This window comes from Rhinatrema bivittatum, chromosome 19, assembly GCF_901001135.1.
Source record: "Rhinatrema bivittatum chromosome 19, aRhiBiv1.1, whole genome shotgun sequence".
NCBI lineage: Eukaryota > Metazoa > Chordata > Amphibia > Gymnophiona > Rhinatrematidae > Rhinatrema > Rhinatrema bivittatum.
In genome coordinates this window covers 20317490-20335645 of record NC_042633.1, presented here as the reverse complement: position 1 = coordinate 20335645, position 18156 = coordinate 20317490, and the positions used below count along the sequence as shown (strand labels likewise).

Sequence of the window (18156 nt, the reverse complement as noted above, 5' to 3'; positions counted from 1 at the left end):
GCTGTGACTCCCCCACACCCAGCGCTCCTGCACCATTCCCTACAGCACCTCCTGCTGGGAGAGGCTGGGACTGCAGGAGCTGTGACTCCCCCACACCCAGCGCTCCTGCACCATTCCCTACAGCGCCTCCTGCTGGGAGAGGCTGGGACTGCAGGAGCTGTGACTCCCCCACACCCAGCGCTCCTGCACCATTCCCTACAGCACCTCCTGCTGGGAGAGGCTGGGACTGCAGGAGCTGTGACTCCCCCACACCCAGCGCTCCTGCACACTATACAAAAAGGCAAACAGCAATGACTTAATCTCCAAAGAATCGGCTCTGTTTAATCATAAAAATTAAAAATGTCAATTAGATTTAAATCAGCTTCAACGCCTACAATGTCATAACCTTCTTAGACCCTGATGGCCTCAGTTATGGAAAGACTATTCAAATATATATATACACTGTAGGAAACTGCCTTTGTATTTTTATTAATATTATTAAATAGTTCCCTTGGTTGATTGATTGCGCCAACTCCAGCAGCACATAACATAACAATTACCAGGTGAGCGATGCAAATCTATCTCATTGGTATTTAATTCAGAGTCACTGAGATGCACTCTTCCATTTTACCAGCTGCCCTTTTTCTCCCGGCAGAGCCCGCATATCTGCCTTTCCGGTTGCCAGCTGGGCCTGGAGGGTCGGTAGGCATGGCACCGGATGCATCCCCCCCAACAGATTGGTGCTGCTCCCTCGCTAGTCAGTAGAAGGGTCTCTGGTTAGCCGGCAGGGATTGCTGCTCCAGATCCCAGACAAAGCGGCGCATTTGCTGCAGCTGTTGGTGGAAACTCTCACTGGTCACAGGTTGGGACATGTCCAGGAGGAAGTTCTCGCAGGGCAGGATCAGGGGAGGGTGGTCAGTGAAGCTCTCAAATATGTCAGCTGCGTGAGACAGGAGAGGCACAAAAATCAGTAAGAAAATTATTACAGCATTCATGAGATCTACTTGTGTCTACACAATTTGAGAGCTCCCCTGCCTTCACAGGCACAGCTCTGCCAATACACCTCACTCCCGCTCACAGCTCCCTGGCTATTCCAGAACTGAGAGCCACCCTCTTCCCCTACTTAACATTTATATTTCTATAGCACTACACGACCTACACTTACCAAACCCCAAACAAATACCAACAGTTTTTGTAATTCTTGGTTTAACTTTGCAGAAAGAGCTCATAATATTGGGATATCATAAAGAGGATGAAACAGCTTTAATGCCTGGCTGTCACCGACTCTCTGTGTGTGACCCTGGGGGGAGTCACTTTATCTCCCTGTGCCTCAGGTCTAATCCCCGGCTCTGTCACCGACTCTCTGTGTGTGACCCTGGGGGAGTCACTTTATCTCCCTGTGTCTCAGCTCTAATCCCCAGCTCTGTCACTGACTCTCTGTGTGTGACCCTGGGGGAGTCACTTTATCTTCCTGTGCCTCAGCTCTAATCCCCAGCTCTGTCACTGACTCTCTGCGTGTGACCCTGGGGGGAGTCACTTTATCTCCCTGTGCCTCAGCTCTAATCCCCAGCTCTGTCACTGACTCTGTGTGACCCTGGGGGAGTCACTTTATCTCCCTGTGCCTCAGCTCTAATCCCCAGCTCTGTCACTGACTCTCTGCGTGTGACCCTGGGGGGAGTCACTTTATCTCCCTGTGCCTCAGCTCTAATCCCCAGCTCTGTCACTGACTCTGTGTGACCCTGGGGGAGTCACTTTATCTCCCTGTGCCTCAGCTCTAATCCCCAGCTCTGTCACTGACTCTCTGCGTGTGACCCTGGGGGAGTCACTTTATCTCCCTGTGCCTCAGCTCTAATCCCCGGCTCTGTCACTGACTCTGTGTGACCCTGGGGGAGTCACTTTATCTCCCTGTGCCTCAGCTCTAATCCCCAGCTCTGTCACTGACTCTCTGTGTGTGACCCTGGGGGGAGTCACTTTATCTCCCTGTGCCTCAGCTCTAATCCCCAGCTCTGTCACTGACTCTGTGTGACCCTGGGGGAGTCACTTTATCTCCCTGTGCCTCAGCTCTAATCCCCAGCTCTGTCACTGACTCTCTGTGTGTAACCCTGGGGGAGTCACTTTATCTCCCTGTGCCTCAGCTCTAATCCCCAGCTCTGTCACTGACTCTGTGTGACCCTGGGGGAGTCACTTTATCTATCTGTACCTCAGCTCTAATCCCCGGCTCTGTCACTGACTCTCTGCGTGTGACCCTGGGGGAGTCACTTTATCTCCCTGTGCCTCAGCTCTAATCCCCAGCTCTGTCACTAACTCTCTCCATGTGACCCTGGGGGGAGTCACTTTATCTCCCTGTGCCTCAGCTCTAATCCCCAGCTCTGTCACTGACTCTCTGTGTGTGACCCTGGGGGGAGTCACTTTATCTCCCTGTGCCTCAGCTCTAATCCCCGGCTCTGTCACTGACTCTCTGTGTGTGACCCTATGAAGCGTCACTTTACTTCCCTGGGCCTCTGTTTCTCAGTACTGTATGTCCCACAGGAAAGCTGAACCTTCCCAGTCAGCGATCCTGACACCCGGTGCCAGCTCATCAAGGTTACTTTGAGAAAAGAGACCAGATGTTCTGTGACCCAGTGAAAGGCAAGTCCTTTGCCAGGCTTCCTGGAGAAAGTGAAATCCACCCCTCCGGAAGGAGAAAGGGAGATCTTTCCTTTTAATGACCCTTCAAACTATAGCAGTGAACAATGAGGCCTACATTATAGGGAGGGCCAGGGAAGGGCAGCAGGTGTGAGAGATGGGAACACAGGCACAGCAAGTGTGAGGGAGGGGACCATGCAGGGATAGTGGGGGTGAGATACAGAACTGTGCTGGGATACAGGTACGGCAAGTTTGAGAGAAGTGGAGACTGAGGTGCTAGCTGCTGTTAGAAGAGAAGGGAGACTCACTGTGTGCCAGTTCATCCTTCTGCTCCTCGGGAGGGTCCCAGCCGGCTGGTCGGGTTCTTCCCACTCCTAGGTGGTAGTTTCTGAGAAGATGATTGAGCTGCTCAGGAGTCAGAGCCGGGTAATCAGTGCGGAGACAGGACCAGGAGACCTAGTTCAATTAAAAACAAACAGACCAACAGAGCTGTGAGGGTCTGACAGTATGGGGGGACTGAAGCCCCTCTGTTTATCCCCCCAGGACAGGGGCAGTGACCATGTTGTGTTTCCCCAGAACAGGGGGGCGGGGGTGGCAGTGAGTGGAGTGGGCCAGGGCTTATCTCCTACCTTTAGGAGTCTGGTTTTGGGGATGCAGAGCAGATTAACAGTTGTGGAGAGCTTCCGGAAGAACTCAGCTGCGATGTCACCCAGTCCGACACCCTGCAGCCAGTCCAGGACTAGGTCCAGGTTGGTCCGAATCTGAACTGCTTTGGACCATTGGTAGAAAGGTTCCCTGGTACCTGTAGCAGAGGGTCAGGAAGAGAGAAGAGAGAGGTGAAAGGGCTATAAATGTGCTTTAGTTTTCTTCTCTTTTTGATCTCAGGGTTTTGGAAAGTCAGAACAATCTCAGCCCTTTCCCCTCTCAGGCCCCCACAGATTGGGGGGGAGGGGGTGCGCTGGCGGAGGACAAAGGAGCTCCAAGCCCGCTGCAGGCATCCCGGAGAGAGAGGCTGGCAGGAAGAGGCGCAGTTTCCTACAGATTACGGGGAGCAGAGCGAATAATAACAGGAACTCACCTCTCAGGGACAAGAGGAGATGGGGCTGGGGGTGGGGAGGGTCACAGGCTGCAGAAGTGTTGTATGCAACAGGCATACACATGCACAGGTTTAAAGAGATGCACACAAACGTAGACACGTACACATTTAGAAAGAGATGAACATGTACATGTTTAAAGTCATGCGTACAAATTCAGATATACTGTATATGGAGAGACAGATATACTGAGAGGGGGGGGGGTCTCCCAAAGGAATAAACTCGTATAAGAAGCACTACGGGGACTTTTATCTCCTGCACCCCACCACCCACCAGAACTAAATTTAAGAATGGGGGCTTGTCACCTCTCCATGGGACTTCCAGGAACCTTTCAAAGCACTTCCACCCAGGGGTGTTGCCTGATCCTTAAATCCAGATCTTGGTCTTAATGTTCCCTTTACCCCACACTCTTTTGCTTTCCCATGTAATCCCTGTCTCTCTCTTCCTACCCAGTCTTTCTCCTTCTCCCTGTTAGGTCTTTCTCTCCCCCCCCCCCCCCCCCCACACACACACACTTCTCACCTTTCTCCATCAAGGTATTGAAGAGAGATGCATTGGAGAAGAAGAAGAGATAGCCAAAGGTCTGGGAGACCAGGTCCGGGTGCAGCTGGCAGTCCTTGGTCAGGTCCAGCGTGGCCTGGTAGATGGCCAGAGTGCCACGGGTACCCTCTGGCATGTTGTTCAGCTCTTCCACTTCAGAGAAATTGCCTGGGGCGGTAAAGGGATTGCTGCTCAACAGAGCAGGTAGGGCAGAGTACAGGGTCTGCATGGGAGGAGCAGGGGCAAGAGAAGTGAATAGGTGAGTGGAGGAGGTAAAGTCTATACAATGTCTTAGGCATGCAGTATAAAAACAATTTTTTAGGGAAACAGAAGCAGGACATCTAATTTTCATCTACCCGCCTGTGGAGGGAACAGACCGAGCTTATAATACTAGCTCCTCTGTGCCGTCTCGATTTTACTCAGTGTTACAATGTTTTCCCCTGCCCTCAATCAGTGCCCTGGGGGGGGGGCAGAGACTCTGCACACCTCAGGGACTGGTCACGCAGGTAGCCCTGCAGGGCTTTTGAATCCGTTTCTTTACCTGCCTACCCTCTCGGGAGAATCCCCCCTGCTCAGCGCTTACCTCTCATCCTTGACAGCACTAATAAGGGGGTGGCCAATTCATCTGGTCCTTCTTTTACCTTTGTAGTATGCAGGGAATCGTAGTAATGATCTCCCCTTAAAAAAAGTAGGAACTACCTTTCCCCACAATCAGTGGAGCAAGCCCAAGGACTGTGTCTACTTTCTCGGGATGACCTGGTTGATGAGGGAGGTACCCTCACCCAGGTCCCTAATGAACATGTGGTTTCATCCCTGTGATCTCCTCCTGGAGAAGGATTTACCTTAGTAGTGCAGGTAGATCACTATGGCAAGTTAAAAAGAAAGACTGTGTATGTTTAGGTTGTAGAATGGAGCTAGTCCCATCACCTGGCTCCCCCCAGTCCACTCACCTTAGTGAGGTAGTACACACACTGCTGGAAAGTGTACATGATGACCTCATCAAGCAGCGACATAGCCTCCTCACAGGCCTCCAGGTCATTGGAGAGCAAGGCATCATGGGGTGCTCCTGGAAGGCATGGGAAAAAAGTGTCAGGGCACTGGTGGCATGTGGGCACTTACCTATCTGTGGATGAGCCACTTCAGAGGATGCCTACGCCTGTGCACTCTGATGCAGCTTCATTTGAGTCCCTCCCTGATCTCCCAGCATGTGTGGACCTGCGAGCATGGCTGCCTGAGTGTCATGGCTTCTCTCTCACCTTCCGAGTCCCACTCCTTTTCCATTTCCAGAACCTTCTTCTGCACAAAGTTGAGCAGCTCCATGGCATTGGCCATCCATAGCATGAGTGGTTGTAGGTCAGCGGCCACTTCCTCGATGCCGAGCGTGCCCAGATGTGACTTGTCCTGTTGACTGGAATTGGGAAGACTTTTTTTTTTATGGTTAATAATATGATGGGATCTAAGATTTCCTTCTGAGATCCAGGTATCACTCATCAACAGAGGAGTATGGTCAGTATTGTTCAGGAGATGAAAAGCTGCCTTAACGCCCAGCCAAGTGTGATATGGGGGCTTGAGACACACATACATAGGGTGAGAGGGATGGATTTCTGCTTTTCTTGTGTATTCTCTCTCTCTCTCTCTCTTTCTTTTATAAATACACATAAAAGATTGCTATAGGATAGGAGCAAGAGCAGGAGGATATAGTCAGAAGCCCTTGCTGGCAAAGACAGCTCGCTTGTTTCTTTGCTCCTGTATTGCCCTGCCTGCTTCCTGACCCCCAGCATAGCCGGTCTGGTTCTTGACTCCAGTCCCAGTATTTCCATCCCTTTCTTGGTAATGAGATTCATGATTAACGTTGCCTACAGAGCTCTGTCGAACCCTGATAGGCTGGGAGCTACGAAGCCAGATGAAAACTTTCACCACCAACAGAAATTGAGTTGGATTGGGTTGCATCATTTGGTACTAAAGTGTCCACATCGGCAACACTACAATGAAATCACTGTGGCCTCTCAATGTGCTCTCAGTGATGATATAATGAGGTGGGTCAAGTAAAGGTAGACGTATATTAGCATTTCAGGGATGGCAAAAATCCTTAACCAGTTACTGCTGCTCTAAGCCTTGGCATTATGAGTCGGAATAGCAATGGCGCCAGTCAAGTTTCAAGCAGGTTTTTGCAACCAACTCCTGAAAACTAATGCAGGTGATGGATTGGGGGAAATTGGTTCAACTACGAGCAAGGAGATCCCCAGGTAGGATCCCCGCCCCCCTTGGTAAAATCGCAGAGGCACAGATGCCCATGCAGAGGGAGACATATGGGGAGCGTGAGTGGCCATGGATGCTTTCTCTCAGAACACAGAAAAAAAATCAGTCCATGTATAAGCTCAGTATACATTGTTTCCCAATCAGATTAGTCCGCTTCAGTCCATTTTTTTTCTAAAAACTGATCCCCAGTGGAAATGATCAACAGAGTATGCACTTTCCTATTGAGATCTGCCAGGTACGTCCAGGTGATCTGGACTGGCAGTGGTCTCGATGGAGCATTGGTCTGACCAAGCATGGCAGTTCTTATGTTGTTAAATCTTAATCATTTTGTTTATATCTTTTAAGGAGCAGTGAAATTATTTATAGACCATGTGCTGATAGAACAAAGAGAGCGCATTCTTACTTTTCTGGTTGCTTGTCTCCAATTTCCTTGATCTTCTCCTAAGAGAGGAAAAGAGGGAAAAGAACAAGCAATTAGTAGTCAAGGCAGATGTCATGAGCTGGCTCATGGAACATTGGTGAGAAAACGTTTTCAGCTCTGGGTGATAAGGATGTGTCCAAAACTCTATTGCTACCGGTGTGACAAACACCAATGAGAGCACTGAGGAGACTTGTCTATAAGTAGTGTCAATTAGGGTAAAGGCTGACCCTGGACTTGCAGTTCCAGTGCTCAGGTATCTGATGTCTGGCTCAGGACTGTGTTGGCGCACAGTAAGCTGGTGACCTTACTTACAGTAGACATGCGAATGAAGTTTTAGAATACACCTCCATATTAGCTACTAAAAGCTGGTTGAGCTCAGCCCTACCTGGGCAGCTGGGCATTTCAATAAATATGGCCTTTTCTTGATATTTATCTGGAAAACTTGTTTTGCTTTGATTTTATAAATCTAGACCAGCAGAGCAGATAAAATAAACAGGATTACCCAGACCACTTCTTTGATGAGGTTGGCAATTTTCATCACCATCCTGGGGAAGTGCCCTGGCTCCATGGCCTGTGCTGAGTGTTCAAGGCAGAGGCTGAAGAAGTAGGCTGGAGCTAGCTTGAAATCATTGCCATGGTGACCTGTCTTGTCGATGATCTCCTTCAAGAGGGCCTCTTCCTCCTGGGGTCGGAACCGCAGCACCAAATCTTGGCTTTCCATGTAGGCCTGAAAGGCCGCCTGCCTCTCCTGGAGCGAGCGCCCACATGTCTGACAGGAGAAGACACCGCTCAGCCCACTGGCAGTCCAGGCTTTGGGGAGCCACACAGGCCGACCCTGGGAAACCCTGGGGTCCTTGTACATGAACAGAAAGTGTTCACCAAGTCCCAGCAGGTCCCCGGTGGAGAGCTCGGCCTCCCTCTGCAGGATGCCTCCATTGTGGGTGAGCGAAGCTCCACGATAGGGCCGCACACGCGTCACTCTTCCTCGGCCTGGCAACTCGACAAGCCAGACGCAGCAATGGCGGGGGAGGATGTCTGGCGCCTGCAGGAAGGTGTCGACATGGGGCCCGCTCTTCTCCCTGAGTGCCCGCTCTGCTCTCCCAAAGAGGTGCTGCTTTCTGGTCATCACATAGAGGACAAAGTCCTATAGCATACAAAACAAGCAGGAATGGTGTGAGATCTTGAAAGCGACCAGATTCCATGGCTAGGGGTAGTCTGAGCCAGATTTGGTTTAATTTCCCTTCCTTTCCCCTAAATCCCTCCCCCCCCCCCCCCCCCCCCCCCAATTCATCCTTGGATTTGTAATCCCCTGTGCTTTTCTTAGAAGGAAACCAGAAGTACGTTCCTATCCATATGATGGGAAGAGAAGGGGAGGAATCCGGATTGGATCAGCCCATACCCTGTGTAATATGAAGCTATCTGGTGACCTTATCCAATCAGATAGTTGTAGGGCAGAGGCGGTGGTTGGGGGGTGGGGGCAAGAGCCTGGCATAATGGGGGAGGAAGAGGAAGGCATCTTAAAAGACTTGAAAAAGCTAATATTTAAGAGTTATTAAGAATTTATAGCATGAAGCTTGTCTACAGGACAAGTCTTGGCAAGTTGCCATCTATAATTATTAGCCAGGGTTATGGGGGGGGGGGGGGCAGCAAAAATCAGGACATGGGCCCCCACTGACCTGTCTGTGGTTGTAGCCTTGCAAGAGCAGGAAGTAAGGGAAGTCCGCAGGGGGCTGGATCAGGCACTGCGACAGGCGCTCCAGGTCTGTGTCCTCCTCGGCGGGATCACTGGCCTCCAGGCCCCGTGCCTCGGGGGCCTCGTCAGGCGGTGCAGGCTCCGTCTCACTGGCCGCCATGCTTTTGATGCTCTTGCGGTCCCGACGCTTCTTCCCGTTCAGGTTCACCTCGCTAATGCTGCGGCGCAGGGACAGGTTGTCTTCCCGCTCCTTCATCGGTGGGTTCCCACCTGACGCTGCCCGGGACCGGCTCTTCTGTAACCGACGGGCTTGGGCATTTATACCTAGATGTGGGGAGAAAGGGAGATAAAGGGAAGGAGGGAACAGAGACAGAGGGTTTACTTGGTCACATCCTCAGATATGCACGCGGTGTGTGTCGTGCTCTGAGGCATTTAGGTTTAGACAGCTGCCAAATTTTGAAGGCACCAAATATTTGGGCTGGAGAGGAGCCTTCTTCCTCTTGCTGCAGGGCCATGCACTGGTGCTACTTCTAAAAACACTTGACGGATGCAGATATGTGATTTCCTCCCCAGCCCACATCCAGCTGCTCTGGAAGAGTGACCTGCCTGCAGTCTATCCAAACACAGGTACAGGTCCACACGCACACATTCTTCCTTCCCTGCCCTTTGGGGAAAACCTTGGAATCATCGGCAGGTACTTTCTCTCCCTGATGGCCACTAGGCTCCCAGCCAAGTCAGCCCACCCTCTCCGGGTCACCTGAAAAAATATATACGTATAGGTAGATAGCTACCCATAACTATTTCAGCTATATATTTAGGGGTTTTTGCTTTCCTAATGTTCTCTTGTGTGCCAGTGGTAGCAAGCTAAGGGCACTAGGCTTGGAGGATCATCAGCATGGCTGACTTCCTTTTCCCGTGCGTCATGGCCTAGCTTGGGGAATCCAGAGCCGCCTCCCTCTTCCTGTAAAAGGGTGTGCAGTTTTGTTGTTGTTTTTTTTTTTTTTTTAAGGAAAGGCTTTGCCTACGGGCAGTGTGGTGGGAAGGGAGCCACTGTCCTTGGAGCAACTTCTTGAGAGCCCCCCATGTGTGACCAGGCAGAGCCCACAGGATCCGGATCTGTGTCATTTGGGTCCTAATTCACTTCCTGTCCGGTTACAAAAAGTGTTACATAGCAGTGAGCAGGCACCGCATGTTTGCATATACACATACCCTGATGATAATGTTAACACATTTACATATTACATATATAAAAATTAAAAAATAAAATAAATAAATATTAACATGTAAAGCCTGGGTTGGACACAGGATCCTCTAGCATACAAGTTTTCAACCCAGTCCTCGGGACACAGCCATCCAGTACATGCAAATCTCTTCCAAGCACTGAAAACCAGACTGGCTGTGTGTGTACCAAGGACTGGTTTGAGAGTGGGGAGCAAGGAGATAAGCCTGGGCACAGAGTAGTGGGGGAGCAGAGGGGGCGGGGTAAAGCCTAGACCTAAGTTTCTCTGTCTTCTGGGTTACCTGCTGTTTCGGTGTCCTCGGCTGCCATCATTTTCTCCACCTCCTGCTTGTAGCGAATCTCGAAGCGGCGGGAGAAGCCAGCTTTGGGCTTCCACATCTCCTGGAGCAGCAGGGGCCGCTCGTGGTCCCCCACCATGCGCAGGTGTTCCAGCTTCCATTCTCCTGAATGGCCCTCGAAGCGTCCCACTGAGTCACAGAGGGCGAAGGTATCAGCATCTGCCTCTGCCACAGCATATCTCTCCAGGGCCTCGCGCACCAACTCCCGGGCAGTAGAACGTGGCGTGGCCAGCACACTCTTGTAGTTAGTACCTGTGGAGATATCATCACCAAAGATTTTCAGGATACCTGGCAGGTTTTTTTGGCTGGAGAGCTCCACCAGGTCCTCCGGCCGGAGGTCCTTGATCTCTGACAGCTTCTTCTCGCTAACCCAGCGGCCCCCACTGGTAGCGAGATTGGCACTGCTGACATTGCTGGTGTTACGGTGGAAGAGGTTGGACAGGCGCTTGTGACGGTTGGCTTTGTTCTTAGTGGGATGACGCAGCTCCACTGTCTCGCTGGTGCGGCTTGCTGTGTCTGAGGAAGTGGACCTGGGCAGTGGCAAGGAGGAAATAGGTGGAAGATTCTGTTAAGACACTGAGAAAAGGCTGAGATGGAGAGAAAAGTTGATGACTTTGAAAGAAGTCTGCATATTTTAAAGGTCTGCTTGAAAAGCAAGATAAGGGGGGTAGAGAGTTTCAGAAACGATCCTGCTGCTTCCCAGGAGGAGGGTTATTAGATTTGTACACCATTGATATGTTGGTGTGAGGGGAGTAGCAGCAAATCAGAAAGTAGAGGTATGGAAGGGTAAGGATCTTAAACGGCATCAAAAGTTAACCTGTAGCCAGATCATTAAAATAAGAGGTCATGATGTGCCAGTGTGTCGGGGTGGCTAGAAATTCCTCTGTTGGTTGGTGAGGTATGGGGGGGGGTCCCAAAGGGTACAAAGAGGAGAAGGACTGGGTAACCCAACAAGATAAGCATTACGGGAGTCAAGATGCGGTGGGAAGAGAATGGCCATGGTAGACGGATGGGGGTAAATAATTTTAGGTACATAAAACAGTTGATGACTGAGAGAAGAGCACAACCTGGAAAAGTGCAAGGGGAAAGGAAAGACAGCTCAAAACCCAATAGCAAGGTTGTTGTGAAATGAGAGGAAGGGGAGATAGAGTCCACAGAGAGAGAGAGAGAGAGCAAGAGATGGAAAGGCAAAGCAGGATAGAAGTCTTGCCAGCATAGAAACTGAAAACACACGCGGATAGCTACAAACGAGGGTTACCACCTTACCCACTTCATCCCACTGAGGCTGATGCAGTCTTGGTTTTGCTCCATTGCACACAAGGAGATAATTCCTACTTTATTTATGGAAATCCAGCACTACAACTTGCATGCAATGGGGAAGAAACCAAGACTGTATTGAGTTGACTTGGGTGAGGTAGCCACCCTACTACAGATGCAAGAATAAAGGAGAAAGAAGTAGAGATAGTAAAAGACGGAGAAGAGAGCGTTAGGCAGCATCAGGAAAACAATGATAATTGACACATCCATGGTTAGAAAAAAGGGAACCAAGATTAGTAAGATTATGGATACTAGGAGGAAAAGAAGCTAAAAGGCAGGGCTGGAAACATGGCACAATGGCAAACACAAAGGTGGTTGTAACTCTTGAGGAGACCTGAACCCTCCTTAATGCTGTTTATTTCAAAATGGCCACTGCAAACTTTGTGAAGGGAAACTTGGTCACTTCGATTGACAGCTGTGTCGACCCCAATAGGGGTTTCTTTTTTTTCTTCCTGGGTGCAGTGATATGAGAGGATATTGATGGATCTAAACTGAAACCCAACTGTGATGGTCAAATAGTGCTCTCAGCGAAATCAGAAAGCTCCCACTGCCTCCCCCCCCCCCCCCCCAATATAGTCTACAAAAGTCTATAAATGGCAAAAGAAGGGCAGTTACAGTGAAAAAATGGAAGTAGCCAAGGTCTTACTTGACCGAGCCCACGCTAGGCCACCTCCGGCTGAGTTTAGCGAAGTGCTTCTTTGGAGAGTTGATCCAAAGGCCAACGGGAAAATGGAGCTTCCTGAATTTCGGGCTGTTTTCCTTCTTGTCTTCTGAAAACATGGTCCCAGATTTTTTTCCGGGGCTGGAAAGCAGGAGAAGAAAATAGGGGTGAAGACTGAAGAAACAAAAGGCATTGACAATGGGAGGGCCAAAAGAGCCCAACTCAGCCCCTTATCCTCTTTTCTTCACCTCATCCCTGGACAAAATAATTTCCTTTACACGTTTGGGTTCCCATCTCACGGTGGTCATGGCCTTTATATCCTGTGATAGGTTCCTGCCTGAGTCATGCCACTCAGGAAGGCGCACTGATCCTGGCATCAGCTTGGGCCTCAACATCTCCTGAGCTTTGGATGCCACCTCCACTCAGGATCTGAGGCTTTTTTTATTGTCATCGGGGGGGGGGGGGGAACCTAAGCGGGAATCTTAACGATCAAATGACCGGAAATGGATGTCTCTGAATGGTCCCTGAAGTTTGTGAAATTGCTGCTGTTACCCTCTGCTGCATATGCTGGGAAGTCCCCTAGTCTGTGTCTTAGCCAATGCTTGCACCAGCCTCGCCATATGGGTCTCCCTCATAATGGGAAGCTTGCTGGGCAGACTGGATCGACCATTTGGTCCTTTTCTGCCGTCATTTCTGTCTTTCTGTTAAGGACCAGGTCTTTTTCCCCTCCCCTTCATCATCCCTTCTATATTCATTGTTCACTTGGCCAAATGACCCTCTTGAGTCAAAGATGGCTGGGGTGGGGAGGGAGTGGGTAGACAGAACAAAATCTGTCTGCAGGGGAGGGTGGATGAATAATATTGGGTGACTGGATGAGACAGCTCTGATGTAACCAGATTAGGAAACTGGAAATGCCAACATCGCTTTGAGCAAATTTTAATCAGGGAAGCGATTAAAAATGTTATTAAATAAATATTTCACAGGGTAGGGGGGGGGTTTAAAAACAAAAACCTAAAGACTAATGGTGATAATGCCAGTAATATTGGGTTTCCCCACCAGATCTCCCCCCCCCCCTTGTATACAACAGAAGGAGCAAAGCTTAAATTGTGGGTCAGGAGTCGGCAACTCTGGTCCTCAAGTGCCACAAACAGGTTGAGTTTTTGAGACATCCACAATGAATATGCAGGTGATAGATTTGCATAGAATGGCGGCAGTGCATGTGAATCTCTCTCGTGCAGATTCATTGTGGGCGCCCTGTGAAATCCTGACCTGTTTGTGGCACTCGAGGATCAGACTTGCCCATCCCTACCGTAAGCCCTCTGGGGAAAGGGGGACCTAGCTGTCCATACCTGAATTTGTAGCGCTCCTTGAGCTTTGGATGAGGAAAGGCGAGTAACATAAGGCAAAGCATTGAAAATGAATCTTTCCGTAAATAAATTGCGCCCGCTGATAGGTACCCTGCCACCACCGCCCTTCTCAGGATAACAAAACCCGCTCTGTGAAAGGGTAGCGTAACCCAGACCTTCCTGCTACCAAGAAATCTGCATCTCAGGTTTCTTTGGGAGGTGGGGGACACACTCTTTCTAATTTAAAAAAAACAACCCTTTACTGAATACATTGGGGGTCACTAGCTTTAGAGCCAGTGTTTGCTCTCAAAGAGTCTTTGTCTAGAGAATAAAATGATTCTGCATTTTGGAATATATATACTGTATATACAGTGCTTGCAAAATAATTCAAACCCCCCTCCCCCACCCTGAAAAAAATCAGCAGATTTGTGTGGATTACAAATATCACACCGGCTGTTCCAGACAGCATGTTTATTGCAAACAGTATGCTCTTAACGTACCTTTTCAAAGTCCCAAGTATTATTTCTCTGCGTTTTTTTGTAAAATAAAATGAAAAACCTGAAAAATGCTGCTTGCTTAAGTATTCAACCCCTGTGTTGTGGTAGCTCTAAGTTTACACCGATGGCCTCTACCTGTGAATCATGAAAGATCAGCTTTTATGGATGGATAAAAGGCCCCCTAATTCCAGTACCATTGGTGAAACTGTGACTCTGAAGGAAAGCTGTGAAAATAAAGACCAAAGAGCAGTCAATAAGGAAATTAAAGATACATTTATAGACATGCACAAGAGAGGAAAAGGCTACAAAATAATATCCACTTGCTTGGATATCCCAGTGAGCACTGTTTGTTTGTTTATTTATTTAAAAGTTTTTCTATACCATCATAACGGTTTACAATAGGGCACAAATAGTAAAAAAAAGCTAAAATTTTACAAAGAAGGTGCCGTTAATAACCGGTAACAATTGAATTGTTATAACCTATTTGATTTCTGACGTAAGATATCCATCGGTACCTGACTCTTGGGTGGGTACATGCGGTTCATTGTTATTTATGCTTATCAGTGTGACAAAGATAATTTCCAGGTCGGCACTTGGAGATTATGGGTTAGGTGCGTTATGCTGGCTCTTCCTTATGTTTTCAGTGTTCTCTTTGTAAAAAGCCTGTTTGAAAAGCCAGGTTTGAGGTTTGTTTTAAACATTTTGAAATTTCTCTCTAGCCTAGGGGGCATAGTGTTCCATAGAATGGGACCAGCCAGTGATAGTGCATGCTCCTTCACCTGTGTTAGTCATGCTGATGGGATGGTTAAGAGGGCTTTATTTGCTGATCTTAAATTTCTATGTGGAACATGTACTCAAAGTGCTGTGTTCAGCCAGTCTGCTTTTTCGTCATGGATCAGTTTGCGTATTGGGCAAAGTGCTTTGAATTGAACTCTTTGTTCGATAGGTAGCCAATGTAGATCTGGATCAAGTGTGAGGAAATGGAAGCTGCATCATACCACCCAGACACTGCCTAGACAAGGCCGACCCTCAAAACTCAGGAGGAGCCCCAGAGAGGCCCACAGTGACTTTGAAGGAGCTGCAGAGTTCAGTGGCTGAGACTGAAGTGGAGGTGCACAAGTCAACCCTATCAAGAGCTCGGCATACAACTGCATGGGATGGTGGCTAGAAAGAAGCCATTACTGATGAAAATCCACCTTAAAGCATGTCGAGTTTGCCAGAAAGCATAAGTGACCCAGCTAAAATGTGGAATAAGGTTTTGTGGTCAGATGAGACAAGAATGGTGCTTTTTGGCCAATTCAAAACGCTATGTGTGGCGCAAACCTAACACTTGCCCATTCCTCAGCAAACACCATCCCACCAATAAAGTGTGGGGGTGGCAGATTCATGTTGTGGAGATGCTTTTCCTCAGCGGGGTCTGGACATCTTGTTAAAATTGAAGGACAGATGGATGGTGCAACACACAGGGAGATCCTGCAAGACAACCAGTTTTAGTATGCTCACAAACTAAAACTTGGGAGAAAATTCACCTTTCGATAGGACAATGATCCCAAGCACAAGGCCAAAGCAACACAGGAGGGGTTGAGCATCAAAAAGGTGAATTTCTACAGTGGCCACGTCAAAGTCCAGAGCTGAAGCCAATAGAGAATCTGTGGCACTATTTGAAAATTGCAGTCCATAAGCGTCATCCAACCAACCTGGAGCAAATCTGCCAGGAAGAATGGGCAAAAATCACTCCCAAACAGTGTGCAAAGCTGGTGGAAACTTACCCCAACACACAAAGCAAAAGGTGGTTCTACCAAGTACTAGTCTGAAGGGGGTTGAATACTTATACAAGTAGCATTTTTCAGTTTTTCATGTTATTTTACAAAAAAGGCAGAGAAATAATGAATTGTTGACTTTGAAAATTTACGTTAAGAGCATACTGGTTTGCAATAAACAATCTGTGTAAGTGTCATTTGTAATCCCCACACATCTGCTGTCTTTGTAGGGGGTTGAATACTTTTGCAAGTCACTGTACATGCACATATAAATGATACTCACCTGGAGGCCAATCCCGGAGCGATGGTTATGTCCGTGGGAGTGTTCCCGTTAACGGTGGTGCGCGCTCCTGTTCTTGGCAGATGTGATCCCAAAACTCAAGGTTAGTTAGCCATCCCCACCGAACCCCCCCCCTCCCCTTTTCCTCAACACACAGAGAGAGAAACCAACCTCACGGGCTGCTCCACCCTTCCCCCTCCGATCCAAAAAGCCTACCACTCGCCCAAGAGCTTGGGGAGCCTCATTTGAGGCCACCGCCCTCCTTCCTCCAGCTACACTTCCAGATTGGAAACCCCTGTGCTCTTCCCCTTTCGGATGGGGCGAGGGGGTTAAAACAAACAACCCCCCCTTCCCCCAACAACAAAACTTCTCCCTCAAACGTTTCGGCTTTCCTCCCCACCTTCGTCTTGGGCGGCGCACCAGAAAAAAAACCGTGTCCACGGAGTCCTCTTGTGGCGTCTCCGATCGGGGTTTTAAATACGACGAGCGACGTATTTAAAAAAGCTTTACATGTAAAAGATGGATCATAGGTTGGGGGGGGGGGAGAGATGCAATTATTTGGGCTCTTTCGATGCCACCTCGCCTGTTGTCTCGCACGGTCCTCTGTCCGTCCCAGAAAAAATGGACTGTGCCGATGTAATGTCTGAGGGAAATGGGGGGGGGGGGGGGAGGCGTGGAAGAGGGAGGGAGGTAACTGAGTTTCCAGCCCTTCCACCCTCTTCCCTACCATCTCAGCTGCCTGGATTTCTCCTGGCCTCTCCATGTCGGATATGTGCAGTCACTTCCTTCCCTCTTCCTTTGGCCACTGAGAATGCTTTGGGTGGGGTGGGGGGGGGGGGGGGGGGTGGAGGGGCGATCCAGAATGGATTTCCTTCCCCCACCACCTCTTTTTGTCACCATTAGCAGAATAAGCAGGATGGGGGGGGGGGGGGGGTGTTGCGCAAAACCTACTGATTGTAGTTAAGGAGGGTTTTTCACAGGAAATGAAATGTCCCTTGCACATTCTGCCAGGGTACATCTGTCTGTCTGTCCACCCTGGACAAGAGCTGGAAGAAATCCTGCCTGTTTTTTTTTCGCAAGGCCACAGGCTCCTACAGTGTTTCACTGGTTTTAGGGATGGGGGGGGGGGGGGGGGTTAGTGTGTAGTGGTTGCAAACGTACATTTCAAAACTTGCCAGGTGTTTTGGCTTGCTTCAGCTGAAAGTTTCCAGTGAAATAGTGAAGGGAGAGTGCAAGGATTTGCAAAAACAAACAAACCAAAAAAAAGCAAGCAGATGAAGCAGCAGCATTCACCTGTTTCCTCCTCTTTGCTGAGAACAAATGGCAGGTTGATCCTGAGGATGGAGGGAAGGAGAGAAAGGCAAAGACCATGGGAAAGAGGTAGAAAAAAAGGGAGAGAGTAATGAAAGAGGGAGGGCGGTAGAGAGCAGTTCTGAAAGGTGGAATATAAATCAATAGGGGTGTGCAGCCAAAAGAAATTTTGGTATTGTTTTTTTGTTTCATTTATTTTTTTTCCCACTTTTGTTTTTACCAATTTTGTTAGTGTGCACTAAAAACAAAAACCACATTCCCTATCACTCAAATACATTAAAATGCAGGGAGAAGAAGAAAATGGGAGAGGGGAAAGTGAAAGAGAGAGAGGATGAGAGAGGGTGGGAGCAGAGGGAAACGAAGTGATGGGGGTGAGATGGGATATATGCCAGTACAGCAAGGATCCCCCACTGTATGGCAGGGGGAGCGTGACAGATCCCTGTAGTGTGGTATGACTCCCCCCTCCTTATAAAGTCATGAGCTCTACACAGCACTAGCCGCAATCCCTTTCCCTCATCCCTCTCTCTCCGCAGCCTGAGCAGCCAGCTGCTATCACCAGCCCCTGGACTCTTCCTGTTCCTAAGCTGGCCCCCGTATTGTTTGGCTTTTTCCTGTTTATTCCCTAGCAGTCAACCATCCCTGTCAGCATGGCGTGTGCAAACGCCAAGTCCAAGGGGCTGTGAAGCAAACTGACCAACAAGGCCAGGCATTCCCCTGGTCCTTCCTCCAGCAGAATCCAGGGTGAGATCTACTTGTCCTTCCCTGAACAAGCTAGCCATCCCTATGCGAAGCCTC

At 49.2% G+C, this 18156-nt stretch overlaps 1 protein-coding gene across 2 annotated transcripts; it reads right to left on the bottom strand.

Annotated features, from left to right (window-relative positions):
- Window positions 1-295: 295 nt before the first annotated feature.
- On the bottom strand, window positions 296-16690 carry RASIP1 (Ras interacting protein 1). 2 transcript variants are annotated; one of them, XM_029584397.1, is made up of 12 exons: window positions 16054-16690; window positions 12153-12308; window positions 10133-10719; window positions 8595-8935; window positions 7421-8062; window positions 6901-6938; window positions 5495-5646; window positions 5189-5304; window positions 4221-4461; window positions 3234-3406; window positions 2913-3060; window positions 296-919 (listed from the first exon to the last, which is right to left on the bottom strand). In XM_029584397.1, the coding sequence occupies exons 2-12, from the start codon at window positions 12284-12286 to the stop codon at window positions 738-740; spliced, it is 2754 nt and encodes a 917-aa protein (XP_029440257.1). In that variant the 5' UTR covers window positions 12287-12308; window positions 16054-16690; the 3' UTR covers window positions 296-737. The 2 variants fall into 2 exon arrangements, with proteins under 2 accessions (XP_029440257.1, XP_029440258.1); XM_029584398.1 differs by having other exon boundaries at window positions 16451-16690.
- Window positions 16691-18156: the final 1466 nt, after the last annotated feature.

What these genes read in the sequence shown, in the direction of transcription:
- RASIP1 (XM_029584397.1), bottom strand. Translation starts at nt 12,286, where the DNA reads ATGTTTTCAGAAGACAAGAAGGAAAACAGCCCGAAATTCAGGAAGCTC. An exon ending in CCTAGCGTGGGCTCGGTCAA is followed by an intron (nt 10,720 to 12,152) that starts GTAAGACCTTGG and finishes GCCACTGCCCAG; the next exon opens with GTCCACTTCCTCAGACACAG. An exon ending in GGAGACAAGCAACCAGAAAA is followed by an intron (nt 5,647 to 6,900) that starts GTAAGAATGCGC and finishes TCCCAATTCCAG; the next exon opens with TCAACAGGACAAGTCACATC.